Below are 25,448 nucleotides of genomic sequence, written 5' to 3' on the forward strand. Positions count from 1 at the left end.
TTTAACGATATTAAATGCAAATTGGCAGCATTTCTAACCAAGTTAGACAGATTTTAGCCAACTTAGTAAATGTAAGTAACATGATGTTAAACAAAAAAAACAAATGCAGCTTGTTTAAAAGAGTTGCAAAGTTACTGTTGGAATTAGGTAAAACATTGGGTAACTAGGAGTTAGTGTTGGAGAGTAAGTGTGTGTGGAGCTGTTTGTCGAAGCGCAGCACTACAGGGCTTGGGCCTCCTGACTGGGTTTGAGGAGCCTGCAGGATGACAGGTGCTTTTTGTAATGCCTTGCTGATGAGAGCCAATCAGCTGATTCCATTCGGCTAACACCCCCCACCCCCTTCCCTCCCTTGTTGTCATCTGGCATGCTAAAGTGAAGATGAGCCTGATTGACAGATGCATTCAGGTTCACAGTTTATTGGTTTCAGCAAAAGAGGCAGATATGCCAATTTAGACAGTGTAGTGAGAGAAAAAAAAGTTTCCATCTAAATGGAATAATTTTACCACTGGGAATTCTCAGCTGGGGGAAGAGCGGAGGCGAGGCTTCTTTTCCTTATTTTAACAAGGCCTGAATGACAAACATATATACGACAGTAAGAGCCTGACAGAACACCAGCTTTTGATGCTTCACAGGGGATCCATGAAATAAACAAAAGGCAGAGCAATTGAATTACAGCAGGGTGAGACTGTCTGCCTAGACGAGAGGAGCAAGCAGTGGTCTGCTGCAGAGGAAACTCGAAACATCATTACATATTGTTCTCTCTCTCTCTCTCTCTCTCTCTCTCTCTCTCTCTCTCTCTCTCCCTCTCTCTCTCTCTCTCTCTCTCTCTCTTTCTCTCTCTCTCTCTCTCTCTCTCTCTCTCTTACACTGTTTCTCATTTCTTTCTTTCTTTCTTTCTTTCTTTCTTTCTTTCTTTCTTTCTTTCTTTCTTTCTTTCTTTCTTTCTTTCTTTCTTTCTTTCTTTCTCATATCTATACTAGTAATGTACATGTACATTCTGCAATTTAAAAGCTATAAAAATAAATTTCCACTCAAGTGTTGACATACAAAAATTTATTTTCATGTGCACAAAAAAAAGGATTCAGACAGAAGTGGATCTGAGCAACGATTGAGGCCACATGGCTTCAGTTATAGGTTTCCATCAGAAATTGTAATGTCCATGATGCATCATCTTAACAACAGTAGAAACACCATGCCCTCTGCCTGGCTCTGCTGATGCAGATCTTTTCTGTCTTTAAAAAAGGCAAAAAAAATATATATTGGGTGCAATGAATAGGACAAAAATGTCTTCATTCTAAGTGAGATGAAATTTTTTTAATTGTAACATTCACAATTTTATTTGAATTCGCTATTGTCTCTGTTGCCATAATGTTATGTGTTTTTGAGTGTCTCTGTGTATGTATGTGTATATTAGATTCTGTGTGTGTATTCTCCATGCTGCTATGACATAGTCACCTCCAGGTCAATGAGCTCAAATATGTTGAATCACAGGCTGTACTTTGCTGCATTTTAAACCACAGAGCAAAGATCATAGTTGGACATCTTGTGGAAAAACGGCCCACAAAACCAGGCATATATAAATAAACCGTAACTGTATTTTGTACAGGGTCAGCATTAATAAGAGATGGATGGATCATCTGGAATTAGATGGAAAAATTAAACACAGAAGTAAAAGAGAATACAGAAAGCCATTTACTTCATTTGCATAGCGACTTAAAAAAATATGAACAAGTCAGGAAAAACTGAACCAAACATACAACCAGTCATACATGTGATGGGTAGCATTTGAAACCCACAGTAATAATTGACAGGTTTAAGTTTTTTTGTTGCACTTTTGTTCCAAGCACAACACCTAAGACACAAATGTATGTAATCTTTTTTTTTTTTTTCCTTTCAATTTGCATATCTACAAATGAAATCAGTAAATTACTACGATACTGCAATGGTCAGATGTAGATGATCTTATATACACTGAAGAATTGTCTTCACATTATACACAAATTCTACAAAGCAGCAATTTTGTTGCAAATGACGACATTAACTAACGGAATACACCTCTGTGTGTGTGTGTGTGTGTGTGTGTGTGTGTGTGTGTGTGTGTGTGTGTTTGTGTGTGTACACTGTAATGTGCATTTGATGGAGCTTGGTGTTTTGTTTAACATTACCACATAGAATCAGTGTTGACTACTATTAAAACATAATACTGCTTTAATAATGCATACAGATACTGCAAATAAAATATTAAATATCAAACTAAATCTTTGGCAAATGTGGTAAAAGTACATTCACTTTACATTTTCAGGAGATGATGGAATGGATGTTTTTCTCTTTTTCACGGATTTAAATCTCTTATCTAGAAACATTGTTCTAGAACACAATAGCTGTCTTATTTGCATATCTACCTCTCAGGACTGGAGCCAGTTTTCACCCAAAACTTTGTTGTAAGGCAGCTCTAGGACCTTATGTTGACATTAGAGTAGAGATCAATGTTCTGCTAAACATGATCAGTAGGTTTAAAAAAAAAAAAAAAAAAAAAAACAGTTATAAAAAATAATTTAATTGTGACTGTTTAGTACAGATGGCAATGGCCCAGTAATATGACAAAAGAGCAGACGATTGCTTTGTTTTAACATTCATAAAACATGAACATAATAAAGACAATAAACAGGTTACATGAGTTGAAGCAATTGTTAAAGGTGTCAGAATGTTTTCTGTTTTGTCCAGTATAGAATGGATTTTTTGTATTTTTACACACCATTGGACATATTTTGCTTGCTCATGGACCTCATTAGTAACTTTTTTTTGTAATTAAATAGTGCAAAAAGGAGCAAAGCATGATGTTGGTTATGATGTAGCACCTGAACAGAAGCCTGTCATAATCTTTGATATGAAACAAAAAATGAGAAATTGTAACATAAAAAAAAAACCCTGTAAAAATCTGAACTCAAGAAATTAATTTATTTTCAGGCCATTTTTTACCGTTTTTATTCTTACCATTCAGCCTTTTTTTTTTTTTTTTTTTTTTTTTAACAAATGATTGTGTTTCACAGAACATGATGTAAGCCTTTTTATACTGTCACAAACATTATTAAACTGGTCTTTATGATAGAGGGCTTTTGAGCTGATGCGTTCATCTACAAAGCTCTTCTTGCTGCACCTCTTGCCTAACTAATCTGTCCATGAGAGGTTTAGACACTGGCAAAGGACAATCCAAAATGTTACAGTATGTAAAGGAATGCAATGACTGATGAAAAAAAAAAGAAACAAAAAAAACATCAACATAAAAAAAAATCACATGTTAACATTGTATTTTTCACACGGTTCGTCTTGTTTTATATTTTATAATATATATATAGATTTTGTATAATCTTTCAGTGTCTTTATGGAAATTTTACAGTCATTCTTCAGAGAGTTAAAAAACAGGGGGCTCAGACGTCGATGATTGAAGTGGTGGTGGTGGTGGTGGTGGTGGTGGTGGTGGTGGGGGGGGGGGGGGGGGGGGGGGGGCGTGTGGCTGGGCATAGAATAAATGCAGGAGGGAAATTCACGGCTGCTTGACCCTCCTTATCTCAGTCTGACCCTGCAAAGATGGTGGGAGCCACACTGAATGGCCACGCTGGACCGTAACACTGTTCACACTGGTGCGATACGTTGGTCATGGTTGTGTTGTTTTAGAGTGACGTGGTTGCCATGGTAACTAGTGGCGGTCATAGGCAGTGGCAGCAGTGGGAGGGGCCGAGCCCCGGGACGCAGCACTATAATAATAAGGGGAACCTGGAAGTTAACAGAAGAACGGACCGTTTGAAAACAACCAATGCAAAGTACAGGCCCACTCTAAAAGTAGGAGAAAATACAGTTTCACTTTAAATTAAAATCAGGACAGTGACGCTTTTTAGTTAGCCTTTCTCTTTTGTATCTACAGGAAATAACTTCAGTTACAAAGTAGATGCTAATCTCTGAATTAAAAATGTACCCAAGACAACATTTGATTACATATGAATAATCCAACCCACTTTTCTATCTGAAATAAGTAGTGTTAATACTCACTTAATAGTGCAGGGTTGCTGAACCTCCAAGCTTCATTGTAGGTTGTGTATTGTGGATGGGAGTAAGGATTTCCTGAAAAATCACTTCCTATAAAACCAAGAAAAAAAAAAACACCACAGTCTAAAGCAGATCTTATTAATTGCACCAAATGGTTTTCCCCTACCATTTTAGTCTTTCCTACTTCTGCATTTTCCATAGTTCTAATCGTCTTCTATATTTTGCAGCTTCTTTCTTTAATTGTGCCTTTCCTCCAGCTTTTCAAAAACTTTGACTTCCAAAAGATCCCCAATGTTGAATAATTTTTGTTCTCACTCGTTATATAGCATAGACTTTTGGAGAGCAGTCGCGAGTGTGTCAGTGAGCAATGCTGTTGGTCCCCACGTTTCTTTCTTTTATGAGACAATAAAAGCTGGGGTTTATATGAAGCTGGTGAGAAATGGCTTTTGCTTTAACAGTGTTTTGGGGTCTGTCACTAAATCTTAGTTGTTCTGGGAGCAGATAAATAGGAGAGCACATTAAACCCATGGCTCCTGGATTTAAGAGGATTCCTCTATGTGTGTGACCAGTGAAAATGAATCTTTGATGAAGACATTTTTGATGTGCCTATAAAGATATGTTTGCCCAACAAATGAATTCTGTCACTGAATTAAATTTGTCCTGCAAAATGTATTCATGTTTGCAGGCTCGGCAATCCCACCGAGACTGAATCGGGCTGAAGCACTCAACAGTGACCGTAGCAAGAATCCTTTTGTGTTTGATGTAAAATATTTGTCTTTAATGTTTTGCTCACTGTGCAGATGTCTTTGAAGATGCTGTGAGACAGATTTTTCAGCCGGTCCTATGCTTTATTCCTATGCTTCGGATAAAGTGTGAAAACAAAGTTTTTTTTTTATTTTTTAAGGATATGTAGATGAGCTCTGTCTGGCCTGGATGAGCTCTTGTACTGGAAAGAATAGATGTTTTGATATGTGTATGCTTGTATGTGTGTTTGTGTGTGCTGTTTGGGGAGAGGGCACAACTCTGTTGCCAGATTGCATCCTGTCCTGGTGGCTGGCAGTGAAACCCAAGCTGGGTCCCTTAGAGAGATAGTGATTTAAATATTTACAGGCCTTCCTGCCCGCTGTTTTGTGACCCTTAACTGTTTGCTGTGAACCTGAACTGCAGGTTAAGTAGAGGGGGAAAGAGATACGCTCTGCAGCACTGTAGGCTGGGGCAAGAGAGCCCTGTTTATCGATGGTCCGTAAAAACACGAGGGGGGGGTGAGGCAGGTAATGAGCATTGGAACCCATGTGGAGCTGAGAGGAACTGTCTTATATCCTATGCCTTGATCGCATATTGAGTAGTGCTAATTTGCTCCTGCGCATCCAATAAGCTGCCTGATGCTTGCTCGCAGGTCAATTGTCTGTCCTTATTGTTGCTACTCACTAAATGGCTATACCGCCTTATACCCACTGTACTTATCATTGTTAGCGTTATTCTATCAATACTAGTGTTCAGTATAATTTTTACCTGACACTTTCATTTAGTTGTCAGCCTCAGCAGAATTTTAAAAGTAAGGCTATCAAACATTTCTTTAAGAACTTTATATTGGTTTGGAATAAACTGGTTTGCTGAAGTCAATTGGTGAGGACTACTGACTGAAAATATTATGAGCTCACTTAAACTTAACAGCCTCATAAAACCAGTAATATGACTTACCAGGAACCATTCCAGCAAGTGTTGAAGTGGGGTAGCTGCCTTGCCCGGTGGGGGGGACGTGAGGGGGGTAACCTGGGAGAGTAGTGCTCGCCATGTCTCGACCTAAAAGAAAAGTGGTAAAGAATGTAAGAGCAGTTCTGAGACCATGCCAGATATATTTTTTTGTGTACTTTACAAGCAAAATACAATTGCTGGCTGATATAGGCTTGGGGAAAGGCACAGGGATGTGTGAACTGCATAGTATTCACAGTAAAGTTTATGGTGCATAAAATAAACTGGAAAAGTGCCCTAAGCATTAAAGAGTGATAAAGTAACACACTGGCAAGATATGTGACCTTAAGCACAATAATAATAACAATAATATTACTTTCAATCATGTTGTAGCAGTTCACCTTCTTTTACACAATGTCAGTATCTCTAATCACCAATGATGTTACATTGTGAATCTCATCACTTATCAAAGAGAGTGCCAACAAACCAGCCACAGATTATTAGAATGATTGGGATGACAAAGAAGAAGACTACAAAGTTCAAAACTCATTACTGGTAAACCATGCTGTGGTCAAGTCCTCTAATCTCCAATAGCATTCAAAAACTGCTTACACGGCAGAACGCAAAAGCACCTCAATGGCTCATCTGAGCCTTCAAATTCACACTTTGACATAGCAACACTCACTCAGTATTTTCTCATGCTGAAGTGACCTGGATGAACAGTATCAAACCCTGTTATTTGCCAGAGCCTTTCGCATAGGACAGCTGAAGATTATAAACACACTTGGCCTCCACATTCAATGTGTAATTGGGGGTTATGCAAGTTCTCCCAGCAGAAAGGCTAGTTGTGCGACATGAAGACCTTAGCATGAGGACCAATGATATTATTATTCTATATCATGTTATACAATATTATAAGAACACATTTCCTCAGACTCAGCTGTAATTAGAAAATAGGAGTCTAAATACAAAAATACTGACAATATATGTTGTATGAATGTACCACAGAAAATAATTGTATTCATTTAATTCAAATAATGATGTGATTGGATTTCATTCTGTTTAATATCAATCAAGATGTTATAACCAGTAACACTGAGTATGAGACTATGTTGGTGAATGCCTCTATAAAGACTGATACTGTGTAAATAATACTAATCATATTTAAACAATTATATAGGTATATTTTTTTTAATTATAATAATAATAAAAAATCAAATATGAGCATGATTTCTTGCTTATAGACTGACACAGTTATTGACTGACTGCTAATGACATGTATTTCATTAGTAGTAATTGAACACTACTATGTGATTCCTCATTAGAGTTCCTGATGTAAAATGACTATACACTGCTATACAAATAATCACAGTTATCTAGGTTGGTTGTAGAGAGTGTGTAAAATAAATCAGCTACAAATTTAAAGATCCTGTGGGCAAATCCTAATCAGAACATTGTAATTACAATAATGACCAGGATACAGGGGAGCAGCCTTCAGAGTGAAGCAAATGCAGTGAAATTAACCTAATGATCATTCATGCTCTCTTTTTAGCAATGTCTCCCCGAGAAACAAGGTGCTCCGACCATAAAGAAAATGAGTAGACCAGATCAGATTGAAATTCCAAACTCTTTGAGAGCAGAGTCACTTAAAGCTGCATACTAAATTCAGCACAGCCTCAGGCATTGGAATCTAGTCGTTCAGTGTGCACTAAAATCATGAGGGATGGATAGACTGAGCAATCCAAAATGCAATGAAGCACTAAAAACAAGTCTAAACAATGTCTATTATTATTGCTGGTGGTGGTGGTTTAGATTATTGAATCGCTTTAACCTTTTGTTGGTATTTTTTATATGAAGATCATGGAAAGTATCTCTCTCTCTCTCTCTCTCTCTCTCTCTCTCTCTCTCAGACACACACACACACACACACACACACACACACACACACACACACACACACACACACACACACACACACACACACACACACACACACGCATAGAATATTTGGTAATGTATGGAATCTAAAGGCAGATGTGAAAGTCTATCTTTAGACTTTCCCAGCATAAAAAAATACATTATATAAAACCATTTAGATTTTATGGTCGCAAGTAGCTCTGGGCTAGAGTAGGACAGTAGCTGTCTCCCCCAAACCAGCACAAGGTACAACGATGTTTTTTTTTTTTTTTTTTCCTTTTTTTGCTCCCATGGGGTTGTACCTGCTATAATAGGCTGGCTTGCATACTGGCTGTAGCTGGGGCCATGGTGGCCATAGGCACCATAACACAGGGTGGAGGTGTCTACTGACACACCAGGCTGGAAGGGTAACAGTTCCGCTAGCCCCGAGGCTGCAAGTGAAGAGGGGGTGAAAGGAGCCAGTGAAGCCTCGTGTGGCTCTTGCTTAACACACACCGTGGAGGAATGGGATTCTGCCAGGGTGAAGAAACAAAAACCATACACACAATCAGACAATGCTCAGGCACACGCATGCACAAAAAAAAGTATGACAGATGATAAGAATAGGAGCACTCATTCAAAACCAACAAAAAAAAAAAAAGATGAGGGTTTTATTTTGTGTGTGTGTGTGTGTGTGTGTGTGTGTGGGGGGGGGGGGGGGGGGGGGTTACTATGATGATTGTATGTAACATGAAAAAATCACAAAACTTATGATGTCTTTGACATTTCTGTCTCAAGCTACAGTGGAGGTACTGAAATTAATATATCCTGATATTAATTGTGATAAAATGTGAAAAGTTATTTTTATGCTTATGGTCAACTATGACTCTGTGTGTGTGTGTGTGTGTGTGTGTGTGTGTGTGTGTGTGTGTGTGTGTGTGTGTGTGTAAGTGAGTGCTCGGAGGGTGGGGGGGTATAAGATGGCAGGCAAGCATGTAAAGGACACGCACTGTATAAGACACAGTTCACTGTAACACTGTGTAGTTGCGACTGATCCACACATGATCACCCTGGCGATACCTTAAACACACATTGTTAACCGAGTAGAATCTAATGTGGTCATCTCTTGCACCCTGTGAGTGTAAATCCCAGAGCGTAAAGAGCTTTCTTTGCTTTAAAGCGTCAGCTGTATCTTCTCAGCCAAAACCCATGGGCTTTTTCTTTGAGTCGAATGCAAAGTGTCAGGTTAGAGATAACTCCTCTTTCCAGCACAGACGTGGTGCATTTTTTGTGCAATAGCAAATGCATAGAATATATTTGATTTTGTGGAAAAAAAGCCCAGTAATAAATCTAAGCAACTAAAATTATTATAGAGAAAATTTTACAAATTAGTCATCACTGGAATTCAGATTGCTGGCAGTTCTTTTGGGCGATTATGAGCTGTCTGTATATACTGTAGCTCAAAAAAATAATGCCAACATCCAACACTAATCCTCCCAGATACAAATTCTAAAAGATATTTCCCCATGGTTTAGTCGTGGGAAAATAGACAGATTTCTCCAAATCAAAACAAATACTTTTATTCGAAACATCAAAATTATTACCTACTGTTTGATGAGACCTAAATATTTCTCATTCACCATGGTGGATTTACTCCTGCAACTTACACATTCTTTCCCTTTCTCTCTTTCCCCCTTTCTCTTTTTCTCTCTTACTTATCTTCTTTAACATCCTCCTCTGTTTATTGGCCTGGCCTGTTGGGAGGGCTCTCACAGCTCCATGATAGCCTCATTAGCTGCTTCCCAACTATTGTTGTTTTACAACCAAGCTGTGTGCACAGAATCCCTCATTAAGATAAAGTCTCCTTTATGTCAGATGCAACTCTGATAACCCTTTTAGACCTTACTCTAGGTCTAATAAGGTAATGTAACTGGCCCATTTCCCACACAAATCAATGGCAGATTCTCTTGTTTTGAGGGGGTCTAACTTAACAGTGACATCTGCATACAGTACCTGAATAATAAACATTGTTGTTGTTTTTTAACTAAAGAACTAGAAAATTTTGTTCTTGTTCACACAAAAGGGGTCAAGAGAAGGTATAAAAATAAACAGCTCTGATGACTATATTTTACGGAACGTAATATTGGTCATAAAGCTTGACTTTTAAGACAAAAACCATAGAGGCCAACAAACAAGAGGGAAAGCAAAGCTTGAATGGGGAATTAGACCTCCTGTTTTCATACACTGTGCACCCCTGTTGGCAGACAAACAAGGGCACTGAGCTACACTGACCCAGGCTTAGTGTTCGAGATCAGTGAACTTTGAAACTAATCAGAAGTGCTGTTGCTTATTGTCCTGTGGACGAGCGAGGCCTGCAAAAGGGAAGGCTGTCAGCCTCCTGATTACTGAGATAGGAGATAAACACAGGTCTATGCTGAGGCTCTCTCTCAGCAAAACACATCACATCAGCTCCAGCGATAGAGTTTTCTATTTCTGTCTCTCTCCATTGTATGGTTTCACTTGGGTACAGATGACGATGGGAGGAGCAGGGGATGACTTTTCTTTTCCTTTCTTTTCTTTTTTTTTCTTTTTGAATCCAGCATTTACAGCAAAATCACCTGCACTGATGCCTTTAGCGGATTTAATATATTATATTTCATGACAGGGACACCTTCATGTTTGCAACAACAATAATAACTCCAAAAATCAATTCATTTAATAATTTTTGTACTCGCTTAATCATGGTCAGGGTCACTGTGGATAAAGGGCTTATAAAGAGAACACTGGGCATGAAGTGGCAATATGTTTCGTATAAGAAAGAATTATTGTGAATCACCAAAAATAATATTAAAACACCTTAATCAACTTAAAACAATGTTAGGTAAGGTCAATTAAAGTTTACTTCCAACCTACAGTATGTGTTAAAAGTCATTGGTTATCAGATGTGTGCTCAAAGGTTAGTGTGCCACTGTAAGGATGAAATAAGCATTAATTTGGGCAGCCGGGCCTGGCGGGCCTATGCTGAGCTGAGACACAGGTAGTTTGTCACAGGGCCACATATGAGGTGCCTGAGCTTAGCTGGCTGCCTGTTGTTTTCTGCTCACTGGAGAATACCAAGCCACACTTTAAAAATGGCTCTCTGGCGGATATATTTCAGCCGAAGCTCATCAGCAGCATTGGCCAGCACAAAGCAGCCTTTTCTTTCTCTCAGTCTACGTATGCTGCTTTTTCTTCTAACTTTTCCTTCTCCTACCCCATTGCTTTTTCTTTTCTTTTTTTTTTCTTTCTTTTTTTTTTTAAACCAGAGCCTTCAGACATGGAGCTCTGTTGCTTTCAGGCGCAGCCCTCACCCCCACCTCCTCCTCCTAGAATCTCTCTGAAGAGATTTGGAACAAGGGAGATCCCTTCAGCACCTGCTCAGGTTTTCAGTGGGTCAGAGGGGTGCCCATTTATTCAGTGCCATCCCACTGGCACCAGGAAGACTTCCATTATATGCCTCTGCAGGGAGGGCGCTTAAGAATGTGCACTAGCTATTCATTCCAGAGGTATGTGCAAAACGGCCTTTATATAAGACAAGTTATATCTGGAAAGCATCCAAATTCTTTTTCCAAACTTGGAATAAATCATGCCTTTGTTTTTTTCCACCCTTACTGTTAATGCATGAGTATTGGAATGAGACTGACTCATATAGGTAAGCCTCTTGGACACTGATAAGAAAGGGAAAATATTACAAAAGCAATATATTTTACATAATCATAACCAGGTATTTATTAAACTGATATTTAAAGGATTATCTCAGTTCTTGTGAAAATGTGAAAATGTTCTGTGGCTAAGCACAGGCCTACTTGAGTTTACGTTTTTGTACATATCCCCATTTTCACTTTGTGAACCATGTTACTAAAACCGCCGTTAAAAGTGGACATTACATTGTTTTTAAAACTTTGACTTCACAAAAAATAATTCAGTTCCATAACAGGGCTTCTAGGCTTTTTCAGACACACAAACAACAGTGCTTATTCCTAGCAGTAATAGGATAAAAAGCAAACAGGAAGGAGCCGTGTCTTCTACGTCCCATGCTCTTAAAATTCCAATTTCTGTTTTGTAATGAAGAGTTCATTAATCATTCATCTTTAATAGATTATGCAAATCTCATGACATAAAATCAACATGATCAATGACAGCATGAATTTTAATTAGCTCAGGAAAACATTGCAGCGAATAGCCATAATCTGCAGCTCTATCCAATGGCAGGGAGTCATTTATTCTAAATTGGCTCTCAGTGTAAATGCAGGGGATAATTTAGCACCTCTTTTAACTTAGTCCTGATACCCATTTCCAGAGTTTATCACATGCTAGAACATTCAGTTATTGCATATAAGGCTACATGCTCAGCACTGCATTATAAATTGAGTTATTACTGCCAAAAGTCATAAAAAAATATCATGTGCAACACTTAATGATCAAGTCTTTTCCAGTAAAGATGCAGTAGTGAAAATAACTACAATGTCATTTCACATCAGAGAATACACATAACTGTTTTGAATTCTGGCAACGTTTAATATTTTGTTTAACTGTAAGAAAAAACATCGTCACACTGCATGAATGTAATTATATACTTTTGTCTTTAATTATGAAGAAGCATGTATAAGGGGATGTTTGTTTGGTGAAATGTAAGGTGGTCTGCTCCGAGGCCCCCTGTGGAGTCACATCCCAGGTGCAATAAAGGCCACCTGCCATGAGGGTGCTTCCCAGACCGAGACTGCTTTCATACAAAGGACAAAAACACACCTTTCTTCTCCAGGGGCCCAACTTTCTGGAGGGAATCCTACCTCCCACATATTACCGAGACGCAAAAAGCCCTTTCTTTTCACATAACCCTGGCTATCATTTGAGAAGGGACATAGCTATTTTCAATCATCCTGTCCTACGCCCACACAGAACTCATTGGCTTTGATGGCTCCTGCATAATTATGTGAATTTTATTAAAAGCTCAACATATTAATCTCAGCACGACAGTTGGCTATCAGTAAACTTAACCTTCTCCGAGGTAATAACAGCAGCTACAATGAAACAATATTTCAATTAGTCGGCCTGACATTATCCACTACATATTATAAGACAAGAGGGAGGATGGGGAGATATCGGTGCAGCATTAGAGAGCAAAACACAGAGTCCTTTTCCAAACCAGGAATCTCCAAAACAGTCTAAATAGAACCATCTTTACATAAACATGCTTTTACAGAATTGCTAATTTTCATGCTCCATTCCTCAGAAAGAAAAGATAGATGCCAGTCACTGCATGGTGACGTACCTGACACTGTCAGTCAGCACTCCAATCATCAAGTCGAATATTCCCACTCTGTAATGCCTGTAACATCACCTGTCTGTGCTGAGAGGTATTCTGTCACACTGTCAGTCAGAGCAGGTCACACTAATCTGACCACTTTAGATAGAAACACCAGATTCACAGAGCCCAAGCTCAACTTGTAAAGCTCACCTTACCGCTCAACGCATATCAGAAAAGAAGGACAATGAATATAAGCCTTTGAGCCAGCTCTGCAGGATGAACTAGGACAGTTAACCCAGCTATCTTACCTGTCACTACTGGGTAGCTCTGGGAAACACTGGAGCCCAGTTCGGAGCTGGCGCTGGTGGATAGGCTGGGCTTGACCTCGTCCAGTCCTGGGTTCAGTGCTGGTAGTGAGTATTCATTTGCCTGCCGAATAGGGGACCATTTTTAAACAGGTGCACAGTAGTGCTCAATACTTTTTTAGTTTTTAATAAGAGTTGTTTAGTTGTCAAACTGCTAAAGCATTTAACCTACCAGTCACAATATTTAGTCTAGCAATTTCCAAGATGTTTAAAAACATTTTATGCACCACCAGAGGGAGAACGGAAACATTTAAGTTAAGCTACCTACTGCTCAACTGGCCAACTTTATAAAATGAGCATCTGAAATTTTGTAATATCTCCCACCTACTCATAGAAAGGAAACAAGATTGTAAAGGTCTGTGTGTGTATTTTGGTGGGAGGCCATGTGCATGGTGAGTGCATACATTAGGTTTTTGAACAGGGCTGAGAGTAGGATTTGGAGAAGCTTGAAAGGCAGGGCTGTCAGCTGCCTCTTTGTGCTTGACTGCAACCATCCCCATGACCAGCCAAGGGAAGAGCTTTGTTAGATTACCAACATGTGGCCTCATTTCTAGAGCCACAACCAACCGTTGTAATTGTTGTCTTTGGAATATGAAATGATGACACAAAGATTTATAGGTGAGAACAATTAAAAGATTTGAGAGCACAATACATGCATGTTCTAGTGTGTTTTTGCATACAATCATCTTTACGTGTATATTTATTGTTCATTCATTAAATCAATCTGTTTTTCTGCTGGGAAAATAATTTGCATGAAATGCCCAGATTTGTCTGCTGTATAGGTTGGCTCTGACCACATAATATAAGCTATATCATCTGTTTATGCAAAAATCTTGTTATGAGACACCTCAGTGCCTGCTTTAGACTAGAATGCTTTTATCAAACATCTATGACAATGAAATGAGACTTCCGGCTCCTGTGTTCATTTTGTGTTCTGGGTGTGTGTTTGTGTATGTGTGTGTCTGTGTGTTTCAATGTGTTCGTGCATCTGTGCATCTCAATGGGACTGTGTCCCAAAGGGGAATGCCGTGACCCCAGTCTTGTCTGTCTCAATCCCAGATAAACTCTAATTGTCTGATACAACTGTTCACTAGGCCAGTGGCGGATGTTCCTCTCTATTCGGCCTGGCCTCAGATGCACAACGGCCATTTTATCATGCAGATAGGAGCAGGTTGGGCGTGGGGCAACTGAAGAGCCATCTGAAAAGGATGACCAAATGGCTGGCAGAAGTGTAGGAGGGGTGAATCCATTGACTTCAGTATTTCCAAAATGGCTTTTTAATGCCTTGCTTCAGACCCCCATACATTGGCTAATAGCTTCACCCTTTTCAAGAAGGCCAGAAAGAGACCAATAAAAGGGAATGTGGTCTGATTAATGTTTTATTGAATTAAAAGGGATTTTCTGGACTGTTCCAGGCGCTGTTTTTTGCTCACACTTAACCTCTTTCTTTGCTATTTTTATACCTTTTTTGGTTCTCTTTAAGACTGAAAGTCATTTTCAATTCGTTTTGGTATTGATCTTCCAATAGAAATCAGTTTTGTAATTAGCTGCAAATTAGGCCCAGTACTTCGGGTGAGGGCTGTCCCCCTGATTTATCACCAGTGTAATTCACCACGATTCGAGAGAAATTAAAATGAACTCAATTAAGGCCACTGCATTTGCTTTATAGGCATCCATTCGGAGTTTCAAGGGAAAAATGAATTGTTGCTTGTTGTTTAATAGTCTATTGAAAGTAAATAAAGATTAAGTCTAAGATGGCTGTATATAAAAGGATATAAAAGTATTTGACCCGAATAATATTTTAACTAAGCTTAAACTGTATTTCTGGCTGTATATGGGATTGTTGAACTTTGTTGTACTTAGGCTCAAATGAGTTTAAAATGGACTGAAAATAAATATATGCAGTATGAAGAGATATTTAAACTTTTAATTTTAAATTGTATTCTTTTAGTAATACATTGTGCTTCTATGTAAAAATGTAAGAATCTCTCTTTACCTGTAAAATGTATCAAAATTAGCAAGAAAATAATGTAATCAGTTCACAATAGAAGATTTACCCAGGAAGCTATCCTTGAAGTTATAAAAATACTGAGATGTTTCTAAATAAAAACAGGTGAAATTTTTCTTTTTATAAATATATACATAAGCAGCTTATTAACACTATTTATATTTGTCAAACTAATTTTCATCCATAAGCTTTCATTTAAATGTCTTTTTAATAAATTAGCTTTTTAGTTTTTAGTTTTTTTTCCCCCTGCCATGTAGGTAATGAATTAGTGCTAGTTGAATGTGATAAGAATACAGTTTTTTATTTTTGGCCAATAGGGTTATGGGTTTGTTTTAGATTAGTAAGTAATCATATGTATATATAAGGTAGACAGGAATCTGTTTCTCTGAGAAGGTTTATGCATTTTCAGCAACTTAGTTGGCAGTAGATTTATGAGGACAAATTTTGTAAAAAGTGCTCAGTTTGGTGGTAATCGGTTATAAATCATTTTTTATGATATTTTAATCATAAGTTTATTATTCAAGCACTGAAATCAGTTGGCTGATAAAATAAGGAATTTACCAATTTAGCAATCACTATTAATTTTGGTTAATTAAATAGTTAAAATTATGCATCATGGCTTAAAATAAAAGATGCAATATAATTAAAAAATGTTTGTGTTGCATTGTTCTTTGGATCCTTTTAAACCTTCATGATAATATTGTCTGAACTAGGCCGGATTATGAACTACAACAAACCAGCCATTGGCATGCTTAAATATAAAATACAAATATGAAATATAAATTTGTTAGAGATATTTTCAGCTAGCTGTGTTGTCACTAACCTGCTCTGGCTTGATGTGCTCTGATGTTGGGAAGACGTCAGGGTACGATGGCCGCTCAAACACCCGGTCCAGAGCCTCCAGCTGCTGCTGAGTGAAGGCATCAGCCCTCAGGTGCTTTCGTAAACTCTCCACACTACCCTGAGAATCACTGTTTGGGCCAGAGCCATCTGAGCCATCTATGAGAGAAGAGAGAGACAAGGCCACATGCTAGTAGGAGTCATTATGGCCCTATTTCTCTTCGAAGAAGACCCCCAACCCCTTCCCCCTTCCTCACAGCTCACGATAGTGCATCTCTCAGCACCAGCAGTGAGAGTGGGGATGAATGATTGGTGTATATCAGTTCAAATTCAGTCAGCACTGGCCTCAAACAGATCCTAATAGCTGTGGAAAGGCAGCATGAGGGGGGAAGGGGAGAGGGGAACGAGAGTCTAAGATTGAAGGAGAGGCAAAAGAAAAATGGGAGGAGAGAAAGAGAGAGTTTTTCTTCTCTTCCACCTTCACCTCCCCTTCCTGGTCCAGCATCAGCACCATCATCATCATGTGGTAGGCCTACAGTAATTGATGGATTACCTTCAGTGAAAAACATGTTGGAAAGACCAAGCTTTTAGTATGAGCTGTAGCAATAAGCGGGTGGAGGGAGACTGTTCTCATTCTGCGACGGGTGGAAATTGAGTGCTATTATTTAAAGGCACAATTTCCTTTAGAATGTAATGCTGCTTTCACTTTCAGATTGCTTTTCCCTGGAAAAAATGGGAGGCCAGCTACAGCCTGAATACAATTACACTGCTTGACTTCTAGCTTATGCATTTCCATCAGATACACTGTCTATAAACAAATGAACAGTTTCCCTTTGCCTTCTGACCTTATCACCTTACTAAAAGTACCTTACTGGCTTTCCTCCCACTTTGTTTTGCTTCTGAAAATCTCCAGCAAACCTGTCTGCCATGCCGGTAGCCAGCCAAGCTCCCAGCCCCTGACTTTAGCTCCCTTACAAATCTGTCATTCTAAATTTGCAGCAGATTATGTTCTCTCCTCGGCGTGAGTGTGGTGATATATGATATGCAAGGCCCCTATTGATTGCCTGATCTGGTGGCAAGAGGGAGGCGAAATGAACTTGAAATGAACATCATGCCTCAACTCATTGTGCGTATAATACTCTACTTAATCCCACATTTTTCTGTGCTATGGAATTCAATTGATCAATCATGTTCCACTGATAGTACCATTTCAGAGGTGTTATTGCCATTCTACCCGGCAGCTTGACCTTTTTTCAATGGCTGAAGCCACGGGATGAACCTGACTTTCAGAAAGAAATGGATCCATAGAGAGCTGTGATAGAGAGCTCTCTGGATGTGTGTGTGTCGTATTCTTTGTGTGAAGTAACATCTAGAATGAAGCAATATATTTCTCCCTCCTATTAATCCCTATTGTGTCATGTATGGTTTTTGCATTGCTTTTTTTCCTGGCATTATTTGAATCATTCCATATTTGAGGTCAAGCATTTCTTATGGACCTTTCCCTCGGGGCCTTTTCATATGACCGTGTGTTGTTGGTTTATAAAACTCAATTGTTCTCTTTGGTACAGAAGAAAATAGAGTCATTAATTACTTTCTATCAGCTAGCCTAAGTGCAAACTGCGATCAATAAGCAAGCGTGTGTCATTCACTGTGGTAAAGCATGCTTCCCATACTCAAAAGCCCAAAAGGTGCAGCACTGCTGGTGGACACAGGGGACACTACTGCTGCTTGAGCTGAGGGGGGCTGGGCTGTGCTGCGCTGCGCTGCGCTACATTATAATATTTAGAGGAGATCTGAGCTACACCAAGGTTACATCAGCTATTTGTGTTTGTACATGATATTGATTTAGTGTTCTCCTTCCACCTTACCATATGAAGAACGAAAAGTGTAATAATGGGTACAAGTTCTAACTTCTAAGGAACTGCATATGAGACAGTCACATCGAGAGGAATTCATTATGTCAGTTGTTTGCTTATTACACTGTGGTTGTTCCACATTGATCACATTTGGACACTTTCTTTTTGTTTTGACATCGTCTTACATTAGCACTCTGGTGCTATGGGACTGCGGCACTGTCAGATCGGATAACCGGAGTCCATAAACCACTACTCTCTAGGGCTTCCTCCTCTGCAGGGCCTAATTCAGATAAAATTGAAGTATAAGACATCTAGGTTTTCTTGGGCTTGAAAAAATAGACAACAAACCTCTTAAAATATGTCTTTGATGATCTTGTTTCATTATTTTTTTATAATTCAGAGTTTACCAGTTTAGACTGAAAATATATATAAGCTGTAAATATTTATTTTATTTCATACACACTCAAACTAAAATACAATAAAATATTTTTTAAAGTCTTAAGTTTCAGTTATAGCTCAAAAAAATATTTACCAAATCTAAATTATTTTTTTTTAGCTTTTGTGCGCTTTGAAAGTAAATGGATAGATGGGGCAGAGAGGGCAGGTGTAACATCCTGTAAACAGAGGGATATTGTGCCTTTTGCTTTCATCTCCTGCTCACTTCAGATAACATCATGCCTTAGACAGAGAGAGAGGAAGAGACTTTTTGGATGGTAAATAAAGTAGGCTTGCTCTTGGCCTGAACTTTACTGACATTGTATGCCATGTTTTGTTTGAGTGTTTGTTTTCTAAATTCGGTTGATGTGACATTGTGATTTGTAAGGTGTTCACTACATAATTCTGATTCCTGCAAAACTATAGTTTTTTTTTAATCAAACAGATCAAGCACTAAAAAAAAGGTTTGTGTAGAACAAACCTAAAAACACAACACAAAGGAGTGGGAGAAAGTGAAGCAGAGAGGAATTGTGCGAAGGGGCAAACACACCTTTCATGTCAGCTGTACTTAGTTTAAGAAAAAATCCCCTATTTATGAAGGCCATGAAGCGGAAAGGCCGCACGGCAAATAACTGTATCATAAGAGACAAGAAGGGAAGAGAACAAGAGCGAGAAAGAGAGAAACAGAGTGAGAGATGCTGCTGCTGGTGCTGATGTGGGTAGCGGCAGCAATAGCACTAGCAGGGCTGTTAATTTCCTGTTATGTTGCGGCATGTTTAAGAGCTTTATTAATTCAATTTAGCTGTGCTGAGCAGTCTGGCAGTGGGCTGAGAAATGAGAACCCTCTCTCTCTGTCTACCCCTCCTCCCCTGTATTGTCAGAGTGGGTTGCTCCTGTCACCCATATCACACATCTTCTACTGTACTCACACCCAGGCCATCATTTAGCACATCGAATTTGTGTGACGCAACGTTCTGGAACACAATTAATAAACGCATCTTCCTCTCTCTCGCTCTCCCTCTTGTTCTCTTTCCCCCACTCTTGCTCCTTTTAAAACCTGAGTAATGCAGCGCACCATTAATTCTCAGCATCAGTGCCCATAATTGACTTTTCTCTGACATGATTCCTCTTCAAGCGAACCAGCCTGTCCTTAGATGTTTCCATGCTGCAGATTTGTGTGGTGTCATTTTGTGAGCAGGCTGCCAGCAGACGACAGAACAGGTCTGCTTGAATGCAGATGTATCAGCAGAGCAGGGCATAGACCTTTTGTGTCCTTTGATAAGGAGCCCTGACACCTTCTTCTCTCATGGTTACGCTCTGCAGACTCGCTCAGATCTGGGCTTTCTCTTTCATACTGAGGCCATCATCGGGATGAGATCGGTGGGATGTTCTTTTTCGATCTAGACAGAGGCCAATCCATTTCTTGGTTTGGATGTATTTCATTTCTATTCCTTTTTTAGAGTAGAATCCATATTGACACAATAGAATCTTACAAGCCATGAAATAGAAGCACAGGCTAAAGCATTCTAGCTGCAGGCTAAACTATTTTAGCATGGGGATTTAGGGTGTGCTGGGGCCATCCTTGTCAAATGAACAAACGAGCTACAAAGAGAAGTGCCGAAGCTTCTGCGTGCTTTGGCCATGATAGCATTGGTTTTGAGGATGTAATCTCTTTATCTTGTCACATAAATAAACTGCTTTCCCTTTTAAATCATCCAACTTTAATTTCTTCTTCATAGACCCACATGCTTGTCCACTCCCACAACAGCTTTAACATTAACTTCTATTTTTTCTTTTTGCTAGGTAATTTATTACAAGCTGCATCAAAAACGAAAACTCCCTAACTACCTCGTGTTTGCCAGTCTGGATTTATATTTATTCGAAAAGACAGAAGGGTAGCTTGGGTCATACCAACCTGCGTATCAGCATTAACAAGGTAATACTCAACTAGCCACTCCTTTCAGTGAGTGGAACATATAACATCAGTGCATTCCTGAACACTACATGCTGGTAATTAACTCAGTGCACTCATTTATCATATCTGGTATAGAGGTATTAATGAATGAGTGAAAAAGCCTGAACAGACTTAATTCCCCCCTTTTACCATTAATGCATTTGGCACGACAGGCATTCTATTTTCCATAATGAGATACACAAATAAATTTTGCAACGGTTTGAGGGGCCTGCATAGGCAGCAATATGGTTGAGGCGCATTCTCGGTGTGCTGGTGTAATTGGTATCACTGCTTGCAGACATATAAACCAATCTTTACAATGATAGGGCTGCAGCTCTCTCTCTCTTCCCCTTTAGGCTATTCCTTTTGTCTTTTCAATAGCGTGTGCATCCGTGATAGAGAAACCAGGATCTTAATTTGTGAATTAATAGCTTTTCTCTGCAGAATTGCAAATTCTCTTAAATGTCACTATGTTCAACGCGCAAGGAGATATTGCCACCAAAGATCTAATCTAGAGAGGGGTATTCCCCCTCCCCCTTTCCCCTCTGCACTATGGTTAACATCACCCATAGCTAGCGAGTCTAACATGCTACTTCTAATTTGCAATAACACATGGAAATGGCAGATTAATGACTCTTATGACACCTATGTCCCTGAAAATCCACTTATGAAGACCTGGTGTACATAACGCATGTCACACTACATTATCTCCACAATCCCCTTGTAATGGGGGCTTTTTTAAGGGCAGGACAAACTGGCTTCAAAATCTGAAAACAAGTGCAATGGGCTGATGCTCAGTAAAATGACCATAATTTCAGCACTATTAAAAGAAAACCCGGAGCGCAAAACTTTTTTCTGCAAAATCAGCCAGTTTTTGTTCCTGTTACATTTGGGCTTCATAAAAATGTGCTAATCTACCCCTGTTCTTCAAAAATCGGATTAACATATTTGCAGTTATGTCATCATCTAATGAAGGCGAGACTTGCGGCACCCAGCCAAATATGGCTCAGGTAGCCCAAGGCTTCTGTGCTGCTATGAAATTGAAACCAAGCGCAGACTGTCGAACAGCCTCCCTGATGTCCCTGTGTGAAATAAGGGCTAAGTTTAAATAACTCACAGCTTTCTCGACAATTGGCACAGAATAAAAAAAATACAGCTAAGAGGCCCTTTTTTTTTACAGACCACCACAGTATGTATTTTCTACAACATATCTAAACACAGAAACACTAAATATTTTAAAATCCAGTAAACCTAAAAAAATTAATATTATCAATTTCACTATAATTTTATTGCACTTCTTTTTATGGTACTACTATATCCGCTACACAAAAGAATATTGTATTATTAAATGATAAATTACTCCCCCTTCGACACTTAAATTAAGCAAAACATAATCAAACTATCACCACTTGCATTTGAACATTCCTATGGTGATCTATTCACTCTCAATCCATCTTCCTTACAGCAGTGGAGGCACAACTCACTACGGCTTCTGCAAACCATGCAGCAAATGTGATTTGTTACAGACACATTTTCACAGACTTTATATATGATCCAACTGCTCTCCATAAAGATATCATTAGGCATAACTGTACTCTGTCTTTAGCTGGGACTCCAGACACACATACACACACTCTCACATGGCCACTTGATCTTGAGTCGAGTGGCCCATGATTGAGCAAGCAAAGAAAAGGTGGGCTAACAGAACTTACAATATCCTATTTTCCTCCCATCCAAGTGGTTGCCACTCCAGAGAACTAAAGAGATGGAAACATAAAAGAAGCAAGTAGGCCTGCTTTGATAAATGTTTTAAGAGATCATTTCCAACCACTTCCCCCCCTCCCTCCCTTAAACTACTCCTGCGTCTGTGTGCTTGTTTGGCGCAGAACCACACTGATCTTTATTCACTAGCCTTCAAAAGCTTTTTTTTTAACAGAGCCGTTGAGCCATTAGGCCTTAGGCAGTGTGTGCCCTCTCATTTTGAAAGGAGAGAAAATGTTAGCACAGGTCATGTTCCTTATTTGTGTAACTTGTTTTGTCAACTGTAGTTTTGCTACAGATGTCCATTTAAAGCATCGGATACAGACATCCTGACATGGGGCATAGTGAAATTTTTTTTATATTTATTGTTTTTCTTTAAAATCCAAACACTTTTACCATAATACTGTCTGCTTTCAACTCATTCAGTTAAAATGTGATGAATGCATACATTTATCTGTATTATTTTCTACACACACTTCATATGCACTATTCCTGTCATAGTGCTTACGAAAACACAGTGCCTCGTGTAATATGTGCACTTTCTAGGTGACGCTGACATTCTGCATCATTCCCATAGCAAAAGGTCTTCATTTCCACAAACAGCTAAATGACAGAGCAATCTGCAATTTTTACTGCCTGCTTTTTAAAATGCCTCTTTTCTTGCCACATATTTCATCTGAAATTACATGCAGTCATAGAAAACCCCAGAAAAGAGTTTCAGTTTTCGTAGAAGCAATAGAATATAATCCAGTCTCTTACCATCATCACGTTTTCTCTTTTCGCCATTAGAGCGAGGGATTCCGAGGATGCCGTTGATGGAGTAAGAGCCCACCGGGTCATTCGAAGCACTTGATACAGGTGGGGAGGCTGTGCTAGGCACTGGATAAAGCACAGAATAGAGGTTAAATACCATTGTTTGACAAAAGGCCTTTTTTTTTTTTTTTTTTACAAAATAGATGAATTTGTATTACCTATAGTATGACCTGCTGTGGTGAGGGTAGTTCCTGTTCCGTCTGGAGATGGATGGAAGGGCTGCTGAACTTTCGTTCGTATTATCCTATAAAAGCCGATAAAACATACAGTATTTATTTTATATCAAATGTAAAAATTGTACAGCTCATCAAAATTAATTTTCATGCAATGATTCTCATGATCAACCTGATAAAATTTCTGTATTGTATTACTAAAAAATAACTGATTCTATCCCAAACAACCAATCTGAAGACATTAGGGAGAGCCGTGAAGTCAATATTTAAGTAAGAGTAGTAGCTACCCTAGGGAGACTTGATTCAATCAAACAGGATCCCAGTTTTTGAAATATGATAAAGTCCCACTAGCGCAAAGGTGTGATATGGGGGAAGGTCTTCATTGCACTTTGGTCTGAATGATCTTGCAAACAAAGCATGAAATCACATCAATTCACCTCAATGATGGGCTTCACTGCCTTGACCTGGCCTCAACTTCAATAATGTCTCACTGTTTCTATCTGTCTCCCACTCTCTTTTTCTCTCGATCTATGCTGCTCTGTCTGTCATTCTCCCTCCATCGCTTAACTGGTCCTTTAAAGAAGTTTGGATTGCTTGTAGCCTGACACAACTGACTTGCCTTCTCAGACTTTCTCACATTATTCACAAATATCCAGGATTGCAGTGCGGATGAGGCCTTATTGATTGGGACTTTGAGATGAAAAGAAAAGTTGTGAATTAATAGTAGTGGGGAATAGATGCAAATGGTGGGCTATAAATTATATGTGACAGGAAAGCAATAGTGTCTCATTGCCTCACAAAAGCTTACTGCAACATTTGATGCCTTTAATCTGGGCCACACACTTTTGCGAGAAGGAGCTGCCATCCCGTCTTGCACACACATTTACATTATTTCTCTTCACATTACAACGCTAAATATATACAGGGATTTGCAAACAGATAATATATTTGAGATTTAATTTTTATAGGAAATTCAGTTTAAAACAAATTTATCTAATATATAATGCCATTTTTTATATTTATGCGCTGAGGCAATTCTACTATTCCCACAGACAAAATATTCCCCTTAGTAAAATTTCTGCAAAAGTTCCTAATTTATGTGGCCTTCATAATTTATTTTCAGATATCTTTGTTCAAGATCCCTTAACTTGTAATTTTTTTGTCAAGAATGGCAAAATCAACAAGCATTTAAAAAAACCCATCTATATCAATTTATTAGAATTTTTACATCTAACCATAACAATGATTTGGCCCGATGAATTAAATAAGCCAAATAAATTCAAGGTTTTTATTTGGAATCTATGTTCCTAATATTGAATAAGCAATCTGGGGAGGTGAATTAATGACATGCTGAAAATTCCCAGAAGAATTATGAAAATATCAATCAATACAAATGAAAGACACGTAAGAACATGCGCATGTGCTGGTGCCTCTACGTTGAAGGGCGGACAGTGCGTCCATCCTGTATGTGTCTAATCTTTAATGATACATGCAGAGAAATTGTGCTTAAAGCTCGAACATTTTTCAATGTCAATAGAGCAAAGGTCAAGTAAGTAACAACTCAAAACATCAGGGTCAACCGTCATGTCCTGACTCTGGAGACAGGACGTGCTTACTGACAAACTACAATAACACCTGTTTGAAAGGTTTGAAGTTTGTGACCTGACATTCAATTTTCAACAAATAGAAATAAATTCCATAAAAGCACACTTGATATACCATGTTTTCATTGCTAAAAAAAGAGTGATAAAAGTAGGAAAATTTCAAATATAATTTGGATTTTTTTATTATTTAGTTTTAATATAATAAACCAGACATTATGGATTATTGTATTATAAAATTAAATTACAATTCCCGCTAAAACATTATTTTTTCCACCACAATCAAATGTTTTTGCTTTTATGTCATTTATTAATGCAAATACAGACTTGACCACATCCGAGTGTAGAACAGTTCAAATCGCCCCTTTTAAGAGTTCACAGTGCATGAAAGGATTTTTTCCACTATCTCTTCCTCTCATATATAAATTTTCTCTCGGCAGGATCCAGTGCGGCTCGGTCCATGCTCTCTGTGCAGCTCATTAAAGTATAATGCTGCTGGCCGCCTCTCTGGAACAGTGCCTCCTAACCAAAGTTCAGCACTAGCGCTCGCAGCAAGGCCTTTCCACACACTTCTGCTTTTTCCCAGCTCACTCGGGATACTTTTTCTCTAAACCCTTTGTGCTTTAATGAGCAAAAAAAAAAGGGAATAAGTAGAGAGCGGTTAACGCTGCTGCTCGTTTTGCGGCGAGATTAATATTCATGCCGGTGACGGTTATTTCCGCT

General features: G+C 38.8%; 1 protein-coding gene across 4 annotated transcripts in view; it reads right to left on the reverse strand.

Moving 5' to 3' along the window:
• Nucleotides 1-3,483: 3,483 nt before the first annotated feature.
• Nucleotides 3,484-25,448, reverse strand: part of pax2a (paired box 2a) — a 26,842-nt gene continuing 4,877 nt past the window's right edge. The window contains exons 4-11 of one of the 4 annotated variants that reach the window (XM_083539569.1): nt 23,110-23,195; nt 22,898-23,017; nt 22,090-22,134; nt 16,116-16,291; nt 13,228-13,348; nt 5,746-5,847; nt 4,048-4,134; nt 3,484-3,755 (exon numbers count right to left, since the gene is read on the reverse strand). In XM_083539569.1, coding sequence (XP_083395695.1) covers nt 3,634-3,755; nt 4,048-4,134; nt 5,746-5,847; nt 13,228-13,348; nt 16,116-16,291; nt 22,090-22,134; nt 22,898-23,017; nt 23,110-23,195 — 859 coding nt within the window. In that variant the 3' untranslated portion in view covers nt 3,484-3,633. Of the gene's footprint in view, nt 3,775-4,047; nt 4,135-5,745; nt 5,848-13,227; nt 13,349-16,115; nt 16,292-22,089; nt 22,135-22,897; nt 23,018-23,109; nt 23,196-25,448 lie in introns of all 4 variants that reach the window. The other 3 variants (XM_083539570.1, XM_083539571.1, XM_083539572.1) reach the window with 3 other exon arrangements.

The sequence above is a fragment of the Silurus aristotelis genome (genome assembly GCF_946808225.1).
Source record: "Silurus aristotelis genome assembly, chromosome: 4".
Lineage (NCBI taxonomy): Eukaryota > Metazoa > Chordata > Actinopteri > Siluriformes > Siluridae > Silurus > Silurus aristotelis.